This window comes from Phoenix dactylifera, unplaced genomic scaffold, assembly GCF_009389715.1.
Source record: "Phoenix dactylifera cultivar Barhee BC4 unplaced genomic scaffold, palm_55x_up_171113_PBpolish2nd_filt_p 000373F, whole genome shotgun sequence".
Taxonomy (NCBI): domain Eukaryota; kingdom Viridiplantae; phylum Streptophyta; class Magnoliopsida; order Arecales; family Arecaceae; genus Phoenix; species Phoenix dactylifera.
This window is the reverse complement of record NW_024067824.1, coordinates 199,367-220,300: the sequence shown is the minus strand read 5'-3', so window position 1 is coordinate 220,300 and position 20,934 is coordinate 199,367. Positions and strand designations below refer to the sequence as shown.

Genomic DNA, 20,934 nt, shown 5'->3' with positions numbered 1-20,934 from the left:
ATGATCGCTGATTTTTTTTTTTGTATCTACTACCTCTACCTGCGTACTGGTGTATCTGGCATTAATAAGGTTTTGGAAAATTCAGGTTAGTAGCTGGCAAGTCCCAGCGGAAATTTTGGAGCTGAGAAAGGCTCAAGAGAGTGATACCCTGAAAAGAAATGCAAATCAATTACATGCGAATGAACTACAAAATGTAGCTGATAAAGGATCTGCTCCTATTAGTATGAGTGCTCCTGCTGTGGAGACAGGTGGTCGTGATTCTATGGCTCTTAGGACTTCAGGTGCACCAGTTTCTTCATCTGCATTGGATTTGGTTAAAAAGAAACTGCAGGATGCTGGTAACTCCTATCACATCCTCACCTGCCCCAACTTCTGGACCAGCTGCATCTGATTTAAGTGGCTCAAAAGCAGTTGAGACTGCAGCTAAGGAACAACAAGGGACAAATAACAAAGACAAAGTTAAAGATGATGGAAATATGTCAGATTCCTCATCTGATTCAGATGATGAGGAAAGTGGTCCGAGTAAAGAGGAGTGCATTATTCAGTTCAAGGTAATTTTTTTCCTTCATGCATTCTTTAAGTGATTTGCTTGAAGTACCATGTCAGTTGAAAGCCTAGTGTATAAGGTTTATATTTTGTTATTTTGTTGCTTCAAATGGCAAATGGTTCGATCCATCCAATAATTTGTGATTTCCAATTTATTCAAACTAGTCCAACCATCCAATTGGTATTTCAACTTTGATAATATCCATGTTAACTTTTGTTATATTTGTTGAGGTACCAGCTCTTTTGTAACTTTTGCTTGTATTGAATGCTTCTACTGAAAAAAAGAAAAGTAGAATTTTTATTATTCTTCCATGTTTTTGCCAAATTTAATGCTACTTCTCAATTCATTTGGTTTTCCTATTTGAAGCTTGGTTCTAAACTTGACATTTATGCTTTGTCATATATTTTCCATTGTAAAGGAAATGCTTAAAGAACGAGGAGTGGCGCCATTTTCGAAGTGGGATAAAGAGCTGCCAAAGATAGTGTTTGATCCACGCTTTAAGGTTTGTTGAGTCTAAAGTTATGAATTTTCGGCCTTTCCTACAACTGGACCCCCATGGCTCAGGTTTGTTAGACCCATTTATGGTGATCACTTGTGACAGGGTGAACTTTATTTCTTCTCTTTTACTTTATTTGTATTCTTCTATCATGATACTGGGCTGTGCTATCTATTTGCCTTCTGATTTATTCCCAATTATATTCTTGAGGTGTTAGACTTTTGGATTGCATATGTTTATTTTGTTTCTTTAGGTCATTATATGCTGGTGGGTTATTTTAGGTTATAAAGTTGTTGACTTGCCTTGCTTGGATATTAATATGAGAGATTAGGATCTACAAGGGGGAAGATGACTTACTCTCTTCATATGGTTGTGGAGACCGGCTGCTGATGGCAGAGGTTTGAGAAGTGTTTTTGGGGTCACACTCATTGTAAAGAAGAGGCCAAAGGGTACGATTGCAAACCTACTTGTATTTGTTTTGGATTAGGTCTGTGAGCTCGACTAGGTGAAGTCCCAGGTGGTTATGTGGTGCAACAATTCTTCTTGTGTTGGCACAAGAAGTGGTTAGAGAATTCTTATGAGTGGGGTTGGATAGGAAGAAAACTGAATTTACTTTAGTTGGAGATAGCTTCTGTGAATCTGAGTCTTATTATTACTGGGACTGGCATCTTGGAAACAAGTTTAAGTGGTTAAACCTGAGTTTTCACTCTGTGTCTTGGAGATTAATGGTATATGTAACCACTGATTGCATACTTTGGAGGCCTGAGGCTCCTTTTGATGCTATGGTCTTCATGGGATCTATAACTAACCTTGAAAAAAATCACAACTATTGCAATTTTGTGAAGAGAAAATAATATTTGTTTATGCGTGCTGGGTTCCAAAAGTTTCCATGTTTTCAGTTTCCACAGTGCCACGTGGCTGCTGAAGTCCTTAGCCTGGCGATTTTTAGTTGTGCACTAAGAGACCCAAGTCCCTAGACAAGAGAAGGAACATAAACAAGATAATATTTGGGATCCCATTTTGGAGGGGAAAACTAGTTAAAAGCTCTCTCTCTCTCTCTCTCTCCAATAAAAAAAGTGAAGGTAGTATTTTGCACCACATAGTGCACGTGCATAACGAGCATCGAGTTATAGTATATATGTACAATATGCATATACATATCCATCTGTAAGGATACAAACATATATAAGGACACAATGTATGTACATATATATTTATATCTATGCATGTATATGGATGCATATTTATATGTTTGTGTGCTCGCGCACATCATGTGCGTGTCTGTGCCTCCGCCTATGTGTGCACTTGTGTGGGTTCATGCATGTCTCTCTCTTTATATATGTTCAGCATCTTGGTTCTTTGTTTTCATTTTGTGGAAAATTGCCCATGTTTCTTCACAAGTTATAAGAACTGCATATCCTGAGTAAAGAAGAACAATAAACATGAGAACTTTGCTAGTATCTATTGCCAGACTGCTTCTTTGTAGTTGAAGCAGCCTCGATAATCCAATTGCTTAATATCTTTTCATGCATACCTAAGGGTTTCAGGGCACTATAAAGTTGACTGTATCTTGATAAGATATTGATACTAGAATTTGATTATTTCTAGAAATCATTGTCCTTTATTGCTGTTCCATAAATTCCTGCTCATAAACCTGGCAATATGGCTTGTTTAGATTTGTTAGTTTTCCATGGTGGAACATACTTGTTATTATTGCTGACATGTTTGTTGGAGCTATACAAACATTTGTAGTAGTTGTGGCATGTCAAGAGTGTTATTGTCCTGGTGGGGTTTGTGCTAGGATTTGCTCCAAGTTTCTATTTTTTTATACGGTCAAAGGTAACAGAAGTAGACTATGTTGCATCGTGTATAGTAGAATTAGGAAAGATGGAGTGAGGAACAGGTATACGGTATAGACATGTTTGTTGGAGCAATAGCAGACATTATAGTAGCTTCGGTATGTCAATTGTGTTGTCATGGCAGGGATTGAGTGAGGTCCAAGGATAACAGAAGCAAACAATGTTGCATGGATGTATGGTAAAATTAGGATGGATTGAGTGAGGAACAAGCATATGGTATACTAGAATAGTCACAGAGGTTGCATTAATTGAAGACAGTGACGGGAAATTAATTGAGATAGTATGAGCATGTGCAATGGGGAAGACTGACATAGAGTGGTTACTAGAATCCAAAGTTTTAAATATTGTTGCCGGACCCATACCATTTTTCAGTCGGAATAGTATAGTATCCAAGGTATGTTGTACCAGCCCGAACCGGGCGGTACAGGGGATACCGTATCATATTGATTCGGTACTGGTACCGTATCCAGTACAGGCGGCGTACCGGTATCGACATTCGGTACTCCAAAAAAATTCCGTACCGTACCGTACCAATACTGTGCTAGTGTGGCATCGGTATGGGTCCTATACCGAGATGGCGAACCTTGATAGTATTGGTATTGACGATATGCACTGAAACTAATTGATTCCAAAAAAATTGAAAATCATCCAGACCAAACTAGCACAGCTGGTGTGATACCACCTGTATGCACCCGCATGGATGTTACGGCTAGTACAGTACCAATATAGCTGTTTCAGCATTTTGGCAACTTCTCATCGTGCCAGTTTTGTGCTGGAATGATACCGGTACTGATCATAACCATCCCATTCTGGTGGTTTTGAAACATGCTGTAAACCTCTGTCAAAAGATTAGGAAGATGAGAACACTTAAGATAACATGGATGGAAGTTGTGGGAAAAGATTTAAGAAACCTTGCAATAATCCCAGAGGCAGCCCTTGATATAATGACGGTGAATAAGATTTCAAACCAACTCCAAATAGTTGGGTTATACTTGATGATTATGTTATGGCATAGTCTTTCCATTCAGCTCTCTAATGGATTATAGGATGGATCTATTTAGTTTCATGCTGATGAACTTCAAGAATGTGCTGCTTTAACTCTTCAAGCATCCTTGCTTTATTGTAAAGATAATCCCTGCTTGTCCGAGGGTTGTGTAAGTTGAGGCTCCTGGTTTGCACCTATTTTGGTTTGACTTACATTTGGCATTTTCACTGATGACATTAACATAATGACATTTATACAAAGATCAAATGAATGAATTTGTGCATGGATATCCATCGATATAAACATAAATGGAATAAAAGGAAGTTTAATGAATCTCTTATTATGGTAGGATGGTAATATAACTTTGAAACATTTCTAGATATTGTTACACTTGGGTCTGTTGATTTGCAGCTGTAATACCGTTTGGTTAGACCTTCCTGGTTAAAAATCTCTTAACATAACATAGAGGATTAAATAGTATAGCTGTGCTAATTGCTGGAAGGTATACACACTATAATGTCAGCAATTTTCATATTATCTGTATTTTTATGAGGGGAAAAGGTTTTTTAGCTGAAACACTTGTTGCAGATTGGATTGGCCGTGTCCATTAGATAGATCATCTTTCAGTTTTCAAGAAATACACAAACAAGGTGGTCGTAATGTGCCTGCTTCAAGCAATGTCTATAATCTTTGTCCTAAAGACTTGCTATCCTTTACATAGCTTGATGCTCTTAGCTCAGTTTGGTTATGGTAGCTGAAAATCCATCCACTTGATGGGAGTGCCCCTTTCTTTTTTCTTTTCGTCTTTTCTCCCTTTTTTTCCTTTTTTTGATCTATCACCTTCCTTAAATTAAGCTTCGAGTCCTATAACCTTCGTTTTCTTAGATTCAGAGATGGAGAGAACACCCTGATGCACATTAATCCCAAATAATCCTTCTTTCTGTGGGGTCCTGGAGTCCTATTCAGAAGTGTTTTGATTGTTTTTTTTGTTGAAAATCATAGACCTCACTTGAACATTTACATCTTGGCATGTCTTTTAGGCAAAAAATATATGGGATAATCTATTCTTTTAATAAATGTTTCCTGCAATACAAGATGAATCATCCTCATGACTCTAGCTATGATTTAATTTTAAAGCTTTGTAAACAAGTGCTGTCTTTTTGCTTTCGTACTATTTATTTTTTTATTCTATAGAAGTGTTTCTTCATATTCTTCATCTTTATTTGGAGCTCAATTAGATTTTTGATCTGTGTAAACAAGCGCTTTCTTTGTCCTTTAATTGACATTGTCAATTTTTTAAACCTATATAGAAGTGTTTCTTTGTATTCTTCATCTGTACTGTAGCTTCAATTATAATTTGATCTGTGTAAACAAGGGCTTTCTTCTCCTTTAATTGAGATTGTTAATTTTTTAACCTGGGTTTAAAATGCCAGTTGTATTATATGTCTTACTTAAATTGAGTTTCATTGCAGGCTGTCCCAAGTTATTCTGCTCGGAAGGCTATATTCGAGCACTATGTTCGGACTCGTGTGGAAGAAGAGCGCAAGGAGAAAGGGCAGCTCAGAAGGCTGCAAATTGATGCTTTTAAACAATTATTAGAAGAAGCTCAGAGGTCATATGCTCTTGTCATTCATTATGATTTGATTAATTGACTGTTCTCTAATGAGATTTTGCAATAAGTTTCCCTTTGGTATTTTGGTGCCCATCAGCGGTATTTTATTATGACAGTAGCATCACTGACTAGCTAATCTATCAGGAAATTGATCACAAAACTGACTATCAAACATTTAAAAGAAAATGGGGCAGTGATCCACGATTTGGGACTTAGATCGTAAGGAGCGGGAGCTTCTCCTAAATGAGAAGTATGTTTAGCTGATCCTTCTGTTGTAAATTTATAATGCTCCGTAGTGTCTAGCTCTTCCATGATATGTTAGCATGCATTTGTGGATTTCTATAGGGTAAAGGCTGCTGAGATAAAATGCAAGCGATACGCATGGCTGCTGTGACTAGTTTCAAGTCAATGCTTCGAGACAATAAGGATATAACTACAACTAGCCGATGGTCCAGGGTAAGTGCCTCATCTTGCAAATTATGATATATGAATGCCCCATTTTGTCACACTATTACATGTGCACTGCATTCAAACACATTCAAACATATATTTTCTCTTTTGTTTTTTCCAACTGTAGTTGTACTTAATTTCAGTCATGTTTCATCTTTGAGAACTCTTTTACACATAATCCATCGAACCACGTTGCTTGATATATTTGACTTTTGCTTTATATTTCCTATTCCACTTGTCTATATGTATATATACTAAAATAGAGACTCTACTTGTGCACAACTCTCTATTCGTCAGGTGAATGTCCATATTTGTTACAGTATTAAATTTTGGCATAATAAGTAGGGCTCTTATTTAATATAGTTCTTTATCAAAAAATGATAATATATATCAATAATAAGAAGCTTATTAGCTTATCAAGCATGATTAATAAACAACTTTTCATTAGTACTATTAAATTGATACAACAATTAATGTATTAAACTATTAATAACCATATTTGTTTAATGCATTGCTGATGATAATGAAAAACACTTTTCATTAGTACTATACCTTGCTTATATCTCACGCAGGTCATTAGATTATGCTAGTATTTTATTAATTTCCATTGCATCTTGATGGCCATAATTTTACTTAAAGTGAAAGTGCAAACCACTAGTATCCCCTATGTGCAATACTTTTTTATTTTTTATATATTAAGGTTGGATCATGATCTTGTTACTTTGGATACTAAGTAGGGCTCTCATTTGATACGGTTCTTTATCAAAATATACTATATTAATATCATTAATAAAAAGCTTATTAACCTATTAAATCATATTAAATAAAGTACTTTCATTAAGACTATTAAATTAATACAGAATCAACGACACTATTAATAGGCAATATTTGCTTAATATATGCTGATTTAATGAAAGCACTTTTCATTAGTACTGTATCTTGCCCATATCTCATGTAGGTCATGCGAATACACCAATATTTATTAATTTCTATTATATTTTTATAATCAAAATCTTACTTAAAGTGAAAGTACAACTATTAATGACCCTGCTATATACGTATAAATATCCTATATATAACAATATTTTCTATTTTTTATTATATAAAAGTTGGATCATTTTCTCTGTATAGTGCTAGTATATCATAATATAATATCAAAAATTTATTTTAGTAAATGATTAGGCTCTTATATATATTATATTCTATTCTATTTTTGCTATCTATTCTACTATGTCTATTCTTAATTGCATTTCAAGAACAGTTGGAAAGGTGGAAAAATATAATTAGACCACTAATGCCCCGCCATATTGCATTATAGATATCCCCTTTATGCCAATACTTTTCTGTTTCTTATTATACACAGGTTGGATCATGATTTTATTATTTATAAATAATTATATTTTTTACTATATCAATAGATATACTGTGCTATTAGAAATTTTGTAAAGTGATAGTATATCACGCTATTAACTTTGATAATTTCTCGATAACTAACTTTTTCATGTTCCTATGGACCCTCATCCATTTCTTCAAAGCACTTTTTCTCCTCCATTGCTCTGTCTTGTGTGTTTTTTCTTGTTTGTTGGTCCTCCTTCGTAATTTTGGTGTCTCAACTCTTTGATGCATTTCACTTGCTACTTGTTGTCACAATCTTCATTACCTCGGACTTTTTACATTTACTATCATGGTCCCTTACCTTTATCCTAGAGTTCAGTTCTTCTCTAGGCTTGTTATGTATTAGACTACCAACTTATTTCTTTTTATCTCAATCTTTTAGTGATGTAGCATGTTTTGTTTTCTTTTGTTGAATATCTACTTAGCTTTAGGGTTTCATTTGGCTTTAATGATGCGTTTTATATCCTGTAATAAGCTAAATTGTGTTCTATTTTATCATCTATGACTATCCATTCGATGTTCTAGGTTCTTATTTGCTTTATAATGGGTTGTTTTTTTTTCTTCTTTTAGTTGCCTTTTGGACGATTTTTGGTTTATGTAAACTTTCATACATCGGCAGCACCAATTTTGGTATTTGTACCAATACAATATTGTACCAGTATCGGTACAGGTTGGTTTGTGGTACCAACACGTTGGTATGCCCCCAGTAACCCATTATTTGATTTGTTACCGGTATAGGATGGTATGCTCGGTACAGCATTGGATGGCTTGGTACAGCAAACCATGCTTCCAAAGCAGTTGATTTTTTGGAGCCAAACTTGGCACTTCAAGAGCTGCAAAATGAATGTATGACTTCTATATGAATGATCAATGGGGGTGATTACTTTGTTTGGGTTTGTGTATTTATTAAAGGAGGGAAAGAATAAGCTATAATGATGTTTGAGAGTCATTGGACCGCGAATGCTTCCTAAAGAGAGATAGATAATAATCCTCTCAAAGTGAAAATGCACATTGTTGCTCATGGATCTACAATGTTTAAAGAGGGGTAGAAACCAAAACCTCATATATTTTAAAGGTAATTTACCTGCAAGTCACAACACACATACTGTACTTTTATTTGATTTACTGTTTCAAACATCGAAATAGGCTTAATTTTTGTCTTTTATATTTTCAAAGTATCTAGATCAAGATCAATAGTTCGGACTTTCGAATTATGAAGTCGACAATAAAATTTTGCACACTAGATGTTTCTACCTTTCATTTTGTGCCTATTTTGTACATAGCAAGAGTCCTACAAAACTAGTTATTTTTAGTTTGGAGGCATTTTAGACATTACAGATTTGATCAATTGTCTGGACCTCATTTTGGAGGGTTATCATTGATTTTTCATTTTACAGGGTTATTAATTGTCTGGATTATGATCATTGGTTTTACAGGATGATGATCAATTGTTCATTAGGTTTAAGTGCTGGTAATTGCATGCAGTTTTCTTTATCGCACTTCTGACAATGTTTATATGCACTCCAACACTTGATTGCCAAGCTTTTGCATTTCAGGTTTTGAGGATGTTGTAAATGATCCTTTGGTAAAGACATTGGAAGTACATATGACATTTCTAGGATGGATAAAATTAAATAAAAATATCAAATATAGAATACGTATGGTACAGCAGATGACATCTGTAGAAAACATTATATCATGCAGTAAAGAAATGGTTATGAATTTGTGATGTTTTATCAACATTCACTGTATCTAAGGCTGCAAATGGGTCGGGTCGACCCGTGACCCGACCCGACCCGCGTAGACCCGACCCGACCAATTACCCGCGGGTCCGGGTCGGGTCCTAAATTGGACCCGAATCATTTTCTGGGTCGGGTCTGGGTTTACCAAACGGACCCGACCCGACCCGACCCGAATGGACCCGAAGGGAGAGAGGAAAAAGCAAAAGAAAGCCTTTTCTTTTTCTTTTTTTTTTTTTTTTGGCGTGGGTTGTGGTACTGTTGGTCAGTGTGGGAGGATAGCAAGTTAGCAACAAGCATAGGTTCACAGAATCCAAAGGAACGTCGGCCCGTCAGGATTCTCTCTGGATCTATTACACTGTTGAGACCTCTGGTGGTCTCGGTAGCTGCCTTTTTTTTTTTCCTTCTGTTTTTTGGTTTTTGTTTCTTTTAACTTTTGAAGGGAGAAAGTGAGGGAACACTGCAACTGAATATGGGTCATGTGCCAGTTTTCTGTAATGGAATTGGATTTTGGAAGAAGGTCTAGGATTTTTTTTGTCCTCATGAGAGGGGAGCTGGGAGACACCGAGTTCCGTCCAATCAGTGATATAGATAAAAAATAGTGTGATATGAAATTTGGCTTGTAGACCGACTTAGTTAGTAAGTCATGGGTCATCTGTTCTGACTGGAGCTCAATTGCAAAGTCTTTCAAGTCATGGGTCACCCAGCACCTCATAATTATGATATGACCAAATTAGATTTGCCTAATTTTTTTTCCAAAAGCACAAAAAAATTGGAACCGATCGGACCCGGACCCGACCCGAATCAGACCCGGATCCGACCCGAACCCGACTCGGACCCGACCCGACCCAACCCGATCTTCAACCGGGTCGGGTCCGGGTCCAAAATTGGGACTCGAACAAAAAACCGGGTCGGATCGGGGTCACCTAGGACCCGACCCGACCCGACCCATTTGCACCCCTATCTGTATCTAAATTTAGATTACTTGACCAATCAGCCATAAAAGTAATTTAATCAGTGTTAAGTTGGAATGGAAGGGTAGGCCCGCTTGCTTATCAATTGTCATCTCTATTCATGCCTTCCATCCAGCATATCCTCCTATCTTCTAATAACTACCATCACCCTTTGCTTATCCATTGGTTGCCAAAGGCCTTAAGTCCTTTCCTTTGCTATGCATTTTATCCTCCTATTGTGACCTTTCCCCGATGAACCATATGCTGTCCTCCAGGATTATCAATGGGCCTAGTTTATGTTCTGTATATCCAAAACTTTCATGAAGCCCAACTCAATGAGCCGGCAACAACTTTGCATGAGACTATAAAATCAGATCTGCATGTCTACAATGGTGACTTTCTCTTTTTCCACCTGTAACCTGGTAACTTTGTTCCTTATTTGATCTTCCGTAGCATACCTCTTATCATGATCTCATCTCCATGGCTCCAATAAGAACGAATCCCTTAAAAAGATTTGCTGCAAGGTTTTGAAACTTGGTTTTGGTTAGGGCTGCCTGGCAGAGTTTCGATTTTGGAAGCTTTGATAGTTTTTTGTGGTTCTGCTGTGAGTTTCAGAGATGCAGCTGAAAAAATCAGAAAAAATACAAATAATATAAAAGTTAAGGAAAAAGTAAGAAATAAATCAAGAGAAGCCATTTCACATCACAATTTGTGTAGTTTTGGGTACTTTTAGGCTGAAGTTGAACTATATTGAAGCTTGATACGTTAAATTAAAGAAATCTTTCTCCCCAGACAGTTGCACTGCTATCTTTACAGGTTGCAATATTCTTCAAGTCTAATAGCACATTGCATTTTTATGGTTCACATGTTAAAATGCTCTCTCCTTAAATAGTCCATTTCCAAAAAATCTCCTGTCTAAGCTATGTCACAACATTTCAAAGCTGTCATCATGTAAACATGCTGATAGGTGATACCCTTGATGGAATAAATGTCCTGAATAAACATATTAATAAATAATATTAATGATCAAATAATATTAGAACTTATTAATTATCTAGAATAGTAAACATATTACTTGTTAAAAGAGAATAGTAAACACATTAACTTATTAAAACAAGAAATCAAAATTTTGTTGACTTCGACCAAAAATCTAATCATTTTTGGCGAAACCTATAGCCTTGCTTTGCAGTTTGCATCTTTTAGCTTTTAATAAGTTTCTAATTTTACTCTCTGCTCCCCCTCTCCGTGTGTGTGTATATATATATATATATATATATATATATATATAATATATATATATATCTTGTGTGTGTGAGATAGACATCTGTATATACGTATGTATGTATAGACGTATGTATACGTATGTATGTATAGACGTGTATTTGTGTGTGTGCACGTGTGTGCATGCATGTATGTATATATACCCCCTTCAAGCCCTTGTGAGGCCAACTCAACTATCAAGTACATTTCCCCCCCTCTTTTGGAGTAAATCTATTACTTTGAGGTGGTTTCCCTGATAGCCATTTTAAATTTGCTTTTGCGTGTCCCTGCTGCTTAACCCACAAGTTGTCATGTGATTGTCATGTGTATCACAATCATTTATTTGCATGTTCATCAACAATGGCCCATATTAAATTCTGTTGATGCAATCACCATTTAACACATTTTTTGGGTTTCAATCGGATGTCAGCTGTATCTGCATGAATCTCTGCAATGCACATGCCTTTATCTCTTCTTTTTTAAGTTTACATGCAAAGTTTTTTTATGAGAACAAAGCCATGCTTCGTGTCGTCGATCATGTATGCATTTCCGTTCAACTGTACTTTTTCGAACTATTATGACTGCCTTGCATTTGTGGTAGTTTTACTATTGAGCATTTGTTCAATTATGGTCGATTGGCTATCTGAGCATTTGATCCAGGTGTTAATATGAAGTACAAGATGTAAAACCTTTTCAGATACTACCTTCATAATAACTATTATTTGGTCTTTGTAATTAATTCTGCATTTATATTTTCTTCTCTCATGTCAAGAACTGCTGTAATATACTTAGCCCATTTTTTCTATAGGAAAGGATATCCTTTTTTCTAATGTGTATGATCACAAACACGTGAAATTATTTTTGATTAGATGTTCTACCATTTTTCTGTTTAGTCTTCTTATGAATACGTGACATAATATTTTCAGGTGAAAGATAATTTAAGGAACGATCCAAGATACAAGGCCGTGAAGCACGAAGAGAGGGTAACTTGTTTAATGAGTATATATCTGAACTGAAAGCTGCTGAAGAGGAAGCAGAACGATCTGCAAGGGCCAAAAGGGATGAGCAGGTCAATTGAATTTCTAGTCAAGTTTGAAATCGCTCTTCTTAATCTAGTTTTGTTTGATTCATAGATCTGGTATGCGAGGTGGTACATTAAGCATGCATGCAAGTTGCACATGGGATTCTCTCATCTATATGTTAATATTAATCTTTCCAGGAGAAATTAAAGGAGAGGGAGCGGGAGACGCGAAAAAGAAAAGAAAGAGAAGAACAAGAAATGGAGAGAGTGAGATTGAAAGTTCGCAGGAAAGAGGCAGTAGCTTCTTATCAAGCTTTACTCGTTGAAACAATAAAAGATCCTAAGGTGGTTTGCTATCCTAAAAAATCACTTTCGACGTTATTTCATGTTCCAGCCGATGCTGCCAATTTATTGCTAATTGTAGATAAGATTACCCAAAGACTTCCCTGGCGACAGTATTGTAGAGTTACAGACTTACAGAACTTGCTCCGTTAAATTTCCTGTATATAGTTTGTGGTGCAGTTAATGTTCATCTATTAGCCTAAATGTCTAGGGCTTGTTGATTGAATTTAATATACTTCCATCTTTTTCCTTAACTTGATAGGCCATGTGAATGCCTATTACATTGTTATTTCTTAGGTGCTGTTTTGGTTGCTAGTTATGTGATGGTTAGGGGTGGGTTAGCGGTTTTAACCAGCCAAACAAGATCCCAAAATGGTGTTGTTAAACTTGGTTGACATCCCAAATTAAAATCCATGTTACCTAGACACTCAGGCATAGGTGCCAAGTGTGCAAGTGTCTCATATGCATATACATATAGACATACATGCATACATATACATATCTATATAGATATAGTTATAAATATATACATGTACATATATATATATACATAAACACATACATAAGTATATGGATTTACATGTCTTTATGTGTATCTGTTTGTTTATGTATCTGTGTATGTAGTGTATTTGTGCATTTTGATTCTTAGATCTTTCTATCAATAGATAGTAATGAGTGTTCGATATAGGGGATCACGATTTCATCTACTTGACATTTTTCAAAAAGAATTGGCTGAACAAAATTGACTCATTTTTTGAGTAAAACGATTGAATTGGCTGAACAAAATTGGTTGGGTGGTACCAACTAATCGAGTACTGACTTATTCAAAGAAATCAGAAACTTTAAATTATATTTAACAAATAAATTAATACCATGGTCATAAGTTTGGCAAGTTGTTTAATTTATTTCTAGGTTCATTCAAGTTGTGTTGAGATACTTTAAATGATAACTAACCTTGGTATATTTATATTTAGAATATAAGGACATTTTGCTTAAGTTTTCATACAGCTAACGGTAACATTATATTAAAAATATAATGATACATTGCTTAAAATGTCTATAATCGTGATAACTTTATATTAGAAACATACGGAAATTTTGCTTGACGTATAGAGAAAAACTTGGAGACTCTGCAATGGAAGTGTGGTATTAAAAACTAATCCTCTGCACCCTAAAAAGTGTCAAGTGCTGGACACTTTTTGCTGATGTCGGCAAGACACTTTAAAGTGGAGTTTCTAGCTATGTCATATTGTGTCTTGCTGTGTCCACGTATCTAGAAGTGTTGACACACTGGTTTGCCGTACCAATCGGTACTGCTGTGTGCCAATCATACCGTACCGGTACATAAACGATATATGGTACACGAGGCATACCGAGTGTCGTATGCAGAATTGGCCCCTGTACCGAGCGCATCGACATAATAACAGGATGGTAGCAGTACAGGGTCCGGTATCATGACGGCGAACTTTGGTTGATACTTCTAGATAACTTAAAAATGGAATGTCCAATCATAGCCTAAAGAAGCAGCCTAACTTGATTAACTTTATTTCAAGGGGAGCATGAATTAGGGTTAACCCCCAACGCTCTCACTTCTCTGTTTATACTTTTTCCACAGCTTATCTCTCTAACCCTCAAAATGTCAACCAAACAGTGAATAACTCACATCCCTGGATATCTGGTTAGGGAGTGGTTACCAATGGTTTAGTTAATTTATCAACCCCCCCCCTTCTTAAAAAAAAAGGAAAAACCCAGTTAACTATTCGGTATCCAAACTGCAGGACTAATTTCAGTAGGCAATTGGCAGTTGCTGCTTTCTTCTTTCTGCAACTTTAATGTAATGTCTTGAACTTTAAATTGCCGTATCTTTCATAGGCATCTTGGACTGAATCTAAGCCCAAACTAGAGAAGGATCCTCAGGGCCGTGCAACAAATCTTGATCTGGGCCAAGGAGATGCAGAGAAACTATTTCGGGATCATGTCAAGGACTTGTATGAGGTAATTCTATTCTGCTTACTTGCAACTGCTTATTGGTTGTGTTTTGCTAAATCATTGTCATAATGCTGCCTGCACTAGAACCATACCATGAACTGTTTGACATATAGCATGAGCTCCATACTCAATTCTCCATCAAATTTCTTATTGTTTTCACAGTAATTACAGTTAAGCTTAATGCTGTAGGAATATCTTTTTCTTTTTTGGAGAAAAAATTGCTGTAGAATTATCAGATCCACAGGGTCTGTCTTGAACAAGAATGATAAAACAGACTTGTTAGGTCAACTAATCAACTCATGAATGTTTGCTTTCATTTAATTATTTCCAGGCACTCACTTTGATATACTATGATTTTATGTTCAATCATATTTATCCTTTAGGTTCAGATCTTGTACCAACACTGAGGTTATGTTACCCAGTTTAATTATGATGAGTTTTGCTTCGATTCATTTTTTTTAAAAGATAGTTACTATTCTCTGCATTAAATCTCAGCCTTTAAAATTATGAAGGGCAAAATAGATATTTAAATGTTTACGATTCTAGTTACCAATTTTTCTAAAAAATAGGATCTCTCTTGCTCTCTCTCAACTGTGTGAAAAGAGGTAGGAAGATAGAAAGAGAATGCGAGAAAGGGCAAGCCTAGAGAGGGGTGTGGACTGTGGAGAGTTCAGGTGGAAGATTTTCATGGGATAACAGGTTATCATCTGGACAGGATGACAAATATAAACTGCTCATTTCAAAAATATGGACAGCTTTATAGAAAAAAACAACTAGAATAAAAATCAAAACAAGGGACGTAGCTGCGGTCTTGGCCTTTGCCGCGCTCCCGCGGCCCTCCGCAGGCGTTCGCGGCCGCTCCTTCTCTCTCCCTCCCTCCCTCGCTCGTTCTCTCTTCTCCTTTTCCGGCTTTGGCTGGTTTTCTCTCCTGCTATGGGCCCGGTATGGCCTGTACCGATTCGTGCCGCCGGGCAACCGGTTCGGTGCTCGGTACTGGCATAGTAGACCTTGAGTTGGAGTCAACCCTCGATGGGTGGAGTGGGTATACGAGAAAAATATGGGAATTCTGCCCTCCTAATCTTAGAAGGGTTGTCCACTCAAGATGTGCAATAAACTAATTTTCTAGTTATAATTTAAAAAGCTAACATTCCATGGCAAGCTTGAGCTCAAGAGATTAAACATAATGGCTTGTAAATAAGAAGTGGCATCTTGTTTGCTGAACTATTCTTAAAAGAAATTTTTATTTCTAGTTTTACTTTCAGTTAATGCATAAGAAGCCATTGGTAGTTTTGCTCATTTTGTTTAAAATCTGAAATACGTATCCTTGAGCCATTTGTGTTTGCATTTTTTAAATGGTTCACTTCTCAGATGTCAATTAGTAGTTGTCTTTGAATGGCCAGTTCATAGGCTTATCCTTTATAGTAGTACAAAGGCATAGTCCTTATATTGCCCTGTATCATGTCCAGCGTTGTGCACGCGACTTCCGGTTGCTGCTATCTGAAGTTATAACTGCAGAAGCAGCTGCCCAAACAAGAGATGATGGAAAGACTATTCTGAGTTCTTGGTCAGAAGCAAAACGCCTTCTAAAGCCTGATCCAAGGTACTTGAAAATGCCTACTAAAGACCGAGAGTACCTCTGGCACCGATATGTGGAAGACATGATGCGAAAGCAGAAAGCAGCATCTGATCCCAAGGAGAAGCCAGATGCAGATGGAAGAAATAGAACCTCTTCTGATTTTTCGAGGAGGTCGCCAAGGAGGTCCCATGGCCGGGGGTAGCTTTTGGTACTAATCAATGTTGAACTATTTTCCACTATTTTTTGTAAAAACTTTAAGATCTCACAATAGCTCTTTTTTTTTCCGAAGTTTCTTTTAATGTAACATCGCCCTTTTGCAGATTAGTTCTGGCATCATCTTTGTAATTTATTTTCACCATTTCAGTCATATTGATCATTGGGGATATTATCAGCAGTGAATGAGTTGGTTTTGGATATAAGCCTTCAATTTAGTGCGAGCTGTCTTCTCATTAATTTGAGTTGTAGATGTGCTCTGAACTCGTGGTTCCCCTTGCTTGCAGATCCCTGGGGATGCTGTTTTATGTTGGGGAGTTGTAGTTCTAGCCTAGTTATACTGTTCATTTACTCGTGAGGTGATGATGAGACTGAAGTACGTTGCATGCTGTATCATTTGATGTCTTCAGAGTTCGTGGCTACAGATCTTGGAAAAGCTGTGATTATGTGGTGAGAATTGAAAAGCTGTGATTTTGGCCAGGATTTTCTATCCTAGTTTGTTTTTCCTGAAAAAATTGAATTGTTAGCAGTAAGTAGTAAGTAAAAAACTTTTGCTGCATTTGCTTTGCCATTTTGCCCAGTTTTCTGTTTTTGAAATCTAAAAATTTAAATTATCTCTGTTTTTTCTGAATCGTAAAAAAGGCGTGTGGCATATTCTATTGTCCATAAAAAATATTAATATATGTTTTATAAGTGGTGTTAGCCATGATGGCGATCGCAGGAATAGCAATGATGGTGGTAGAGGCAGCAGCAGTTGAGATGATGTTGGCGGTGATGGCCAGAGCAGTTGTGGCGGTGGTGGTAGGAAAGAGAGGGATAAAAAGATCTGTCTCTCTTTTTAAAAGAGTTATTTTTAATATAGATTTTTTGTTTCTGAAAAATCAAAATAGAATCTTTTAGAAATAAAAAATAGGTTTCTCTATCAAATAGGTTTTCGTTTCAATTTTCATGTTTTGTTCAACGGTACCAGAGAGAGCTTTAATATACTTGTTATTTAGATTTCCTGCTATTGTATCGGAGATCTTATTAAACTTTTCAAAGCCTGACAGGTGATCTTTATGCATCGCAAAAAGAAAAAGAAATGAATGGAAAAGAAATTAACTGGCTGCGGATTTGCGTTACTCTATGGGTCAAGAAGTTTTGGAGGCCTTCTTAGGTCCGGCTGCCCTTGTTCTGCGGCTGTGGGTCACTTATCATTTTCACTGTTTGATATTTTTTAAGAGTTGGCCACGACTTTGGTTGCTGAGAAAGTCTGAATAATAAAAATTTCTATTATGGAAAATGGAAGGAAAAAACTATTGTTTAGTTGCAGTAGAAAGGTCAAGAAAAAAGTTGAAAATTTTTTCTTGTTTGATAGAATAGGTGTTATGTTAACTAAATCATTATTTAAAGTTATTTTATTTTATTTTATTTTATTTTTTAAATCTCTATCTCTTGGAGGGGAAAAATTTAACAGTGGTTGGAGAAAATTCTGATTCCAAATTTGGTATATATTTTTTTCTTGGCAATCAAACAGAGCCTCGGTGTTTAAATTTATTGCGATGGAGTGAGTTTTTCACCCTCAAAACTAATTCTTTGATGTAACTATAACTATTAAATGTTCTGGATTATCCACAATTTTATAGCTACGAGAACAAAAATTCATCTTATGTTTTTTGAAAAATAGAAGAAGAAAAGCCTTCTTCATTCGAAAAACAAAAATCTGTTAAAAAAAAGAAATAGAACTGGAATTGGCACATTCATTCTTTTTTTGGCAATTTTTTGAGATAGGAGTTTGAAATTAATGCTGTTTTATATCACATAATCCACAAAGCATCATGTATCAAATGAACGATGTTAATTGGGAAATATATGAAGATGGATTTCTAATATCTTTCATTTGCTTCCATTGGCATTTCGATGAACTATTGGTTTCACAGTTTGCATTGCACCTGATGTACATCCCATCTGACTAAAGATCCACACATCTGTATATCCTTTTCCTCGCCGTGGTGCTAGGTAAGAGAGAAGATGGTCAGACATCCATTTTGATTGTGGATATATACTCGATCTAGAAAATTCAATGCATGCATAGAAAAAGCACTATTCTCAAAATTGGTTATTATTTCCGAGTATCATTATGAGCACCCTATCTTATGTGCATCATGTAACATGCCATAATTTCTTATGTTATTATGCTGAAAAGATTTGAGCATGGAATTTTGAATTCCAAACCAGCCCACCCAGCAATACTTTATGGAAGTTAATGGAATAGAATGATTGGTCACAGGAAAAAAACCTTATTCCGCATGCAAAATATCCCAAATATACATAGACATGCCTGTGTTCCTCTTATTTCCATATCATTCCTCCAAAACATATGGTCGGGTTTTGGTCTTTGGGATTATGCTGCACGCCATGTGTTCCCACATTTTAATTTCCTCTCATACTCGACCTTAGTTTAGATTGATTAGAGGACTGCCCGGATTCCTTTTCATGCCTCGAGTAAGAGAATTTAAAATATGTTAAGTAGACATGAAAAAAAAAAGAGAGATGAGAATCAAAAAGAATGAATTAGATAAAAGGAAAGGAAAAAATATTGATCTTTATCCAATCCCATTTCGTATCTCTTCGATATACCAAATGATTGACTAGGCGAAGCGTCAAAGAGATGAGCTAGATTAGAATAAAAAATGGATCGACTTCCATTGATCCAAATAAATATACCGTGACACATTTCATGCACAAAACCAGAAAAAAAAAAAAGAATCCACCTTCATTCAATCTGATTTCATAGATATTTGATATGAAACTAAGATTTAATTTGGAGATCAATTTCACTTAAGAAACCTAAATCTAAAATTAGAGGCTACTCTCTTTTGGCGGTATCTTGCAAACTCTTCTTGGTGGTTGCTGGTAGTTATTTTCTGGAATAACTCCTTATTGTCCTATTAACTACTCTTGGATGGTTAATTCTTGCAACTAACTACCCAAATGTAGCCTCCTGTAGGTGTCACAAGTGGCAATTATAATCTATTTACATATTATCCATAAATGATTAATTGAACCAAGGTTGACATACTGTCATTAACTATCTATTGTAGTTGAGAATTTTACTTTTTATAAAAATCAATACCCCATTTAGCTTAATTAAAATGAACATATATATTGAGCCAAAAAACATAAGCCAATACTTTATCGATTGACTATAAAAAATATTGACCAAAGTCTATCAGCCATGGTAGTGGATAATTAGAGACACATCTTATTTAGTGTAGATATATGCACTATGAGTACTTACAGCATTGCACAAGTTCTTACTAAATGAGCACCCATAATAGCCAAATAAGGTAAAAATAAATAACACAAAAAATGATTTTGTACGATCAATTGTCATCATTCATGCTATTGTTTGTAGTCGACATGAAGAAATGTTTTGATCAATAAGTATTTTTTGGTCAATTGGCTATTCTAGTTAATTGACCTTTCCTTGTCTTGATCCATTTAATGCTTTCAATTGCCTAGTAATTTTTGGCCTTAGTTGTTCAATTTTGTTGAATGGCATACTCTGGTCTTGGTCAGTTGAACCTAAAAAGTTGATTTTGATGATGCAAAACAATTGAGTCAAGAGTTGACTAATTTATTTGCTTTGAGTTTATGTGATAAATTTCAGAAAGTAAAGAAGAAAGCCTTCAACCACTCTCAAAAGAAGATTAACTCCACATCAAGAAGCTAAACTCCAAAAAACTATGAAAATATTTATTGGAAGCTCACATATAAGCATAGAAAATTTCATTCTGAGCTGCCACTAGAGTCGACCCCAAGCTTGCAACGAGTCGACCTTAGTACACTGTCGCTAACTGATACACCTTCACGAGCCGACTCCAACGGATCGCAAGTCGGCCGCAGAGCAGTCTTAGAGGACATACAAGTCAACCAATAGAGTGGTGAAGCATATTCAAATCAACATCATTGAGTTGGTGAAGCGTATTCATAAGCATTCAAGTCAACCAATAAAGTGTAGCTCCATTTATTATTTTGTATTTATTGTCCTAGAGTTGTATTTACTGTATCAACATTTAATTATTTTTATTCTTTACTGTAACAAGTTTTAGGGATTGAAACTTGAGAAAGGTCCATTCAAATTTGAAATTGGATTGTGTTGAGCCTAGGATAGGCTCGGAAGGAAGGTTTTGGTTAATTGCCTAAAAAATCAACTAGATTGGTTGTGAACTTGGAAAACAATCAGTTTAGATTTTAGTTGATTAACCTAAAAAAATTAATTGAGTTTGGTTGTGAATCTAGAAAATAATTGGGTTGTAATATGGGTTATAGATTTTAGTAGAATTTTCAAGAAAAAAATCTTGGAGAGTGGATGTAGGTACAGGGTTGGCACCAAACTATTATAATTTTTTTTGTATTTGCATTGCTTGATCTTTTTTACCTTTATCTTCAATTCTTTCACTAATTAATCACTTGCTGGAATTTATTTTTCTTTATCAAGCATTTAATTCTTCT

The 20,934-nt window shown here is 35.8% G+C and overlaps 1 protein-coding gene across 1 annotated transcript in view; it reads left to right on the top strand.

The window, feature by feature from the left end:
* Positions 1 to 16,655, top strand: part of LOC103696764 (pre-mRNA-processing protein 40C) — a 34,595-nt gene extending 17,940 nt beyond the window's left edge. Inside the window, 12 exon segments of the mRNA XM_039118558.1 lie at positions 86 to 352; positions 354 to 551; positions 966 to 1,049; positions 5,360 to 5,512; positions 5,644 to 5,704; positions 5,707 to 5,753; positions 5,845 to 5,955; positions 12,223 to 12,283; positions 12,286 to 12,365; positions 12,516 to 12,662; positions 14,532 to 14,654; positions 16,115 to 16,655. Coding sequence (XP_038974486.1) covers positions 86 to 352; positions 354 to 551; positions 966 to 1,049; positions 5,360 to 5,512; positions 5,644 to 5,704; positions 5,707 to 5,753; positions 5,845 to 5,955; positions 12,223 to 12,283; positions 12,286 to 12,365; positions 12,516 to 12,662; positions 14,532 to 14,654; positions 16,115 to 16,426 — 1,644 coding nt within the window. The 3' untranslated portion in view covers positions 16,427 to 16,655.
* The last annotated feature ends 4,279 nt before the right edge of the window (positions 16,656 to 20,934 follow it).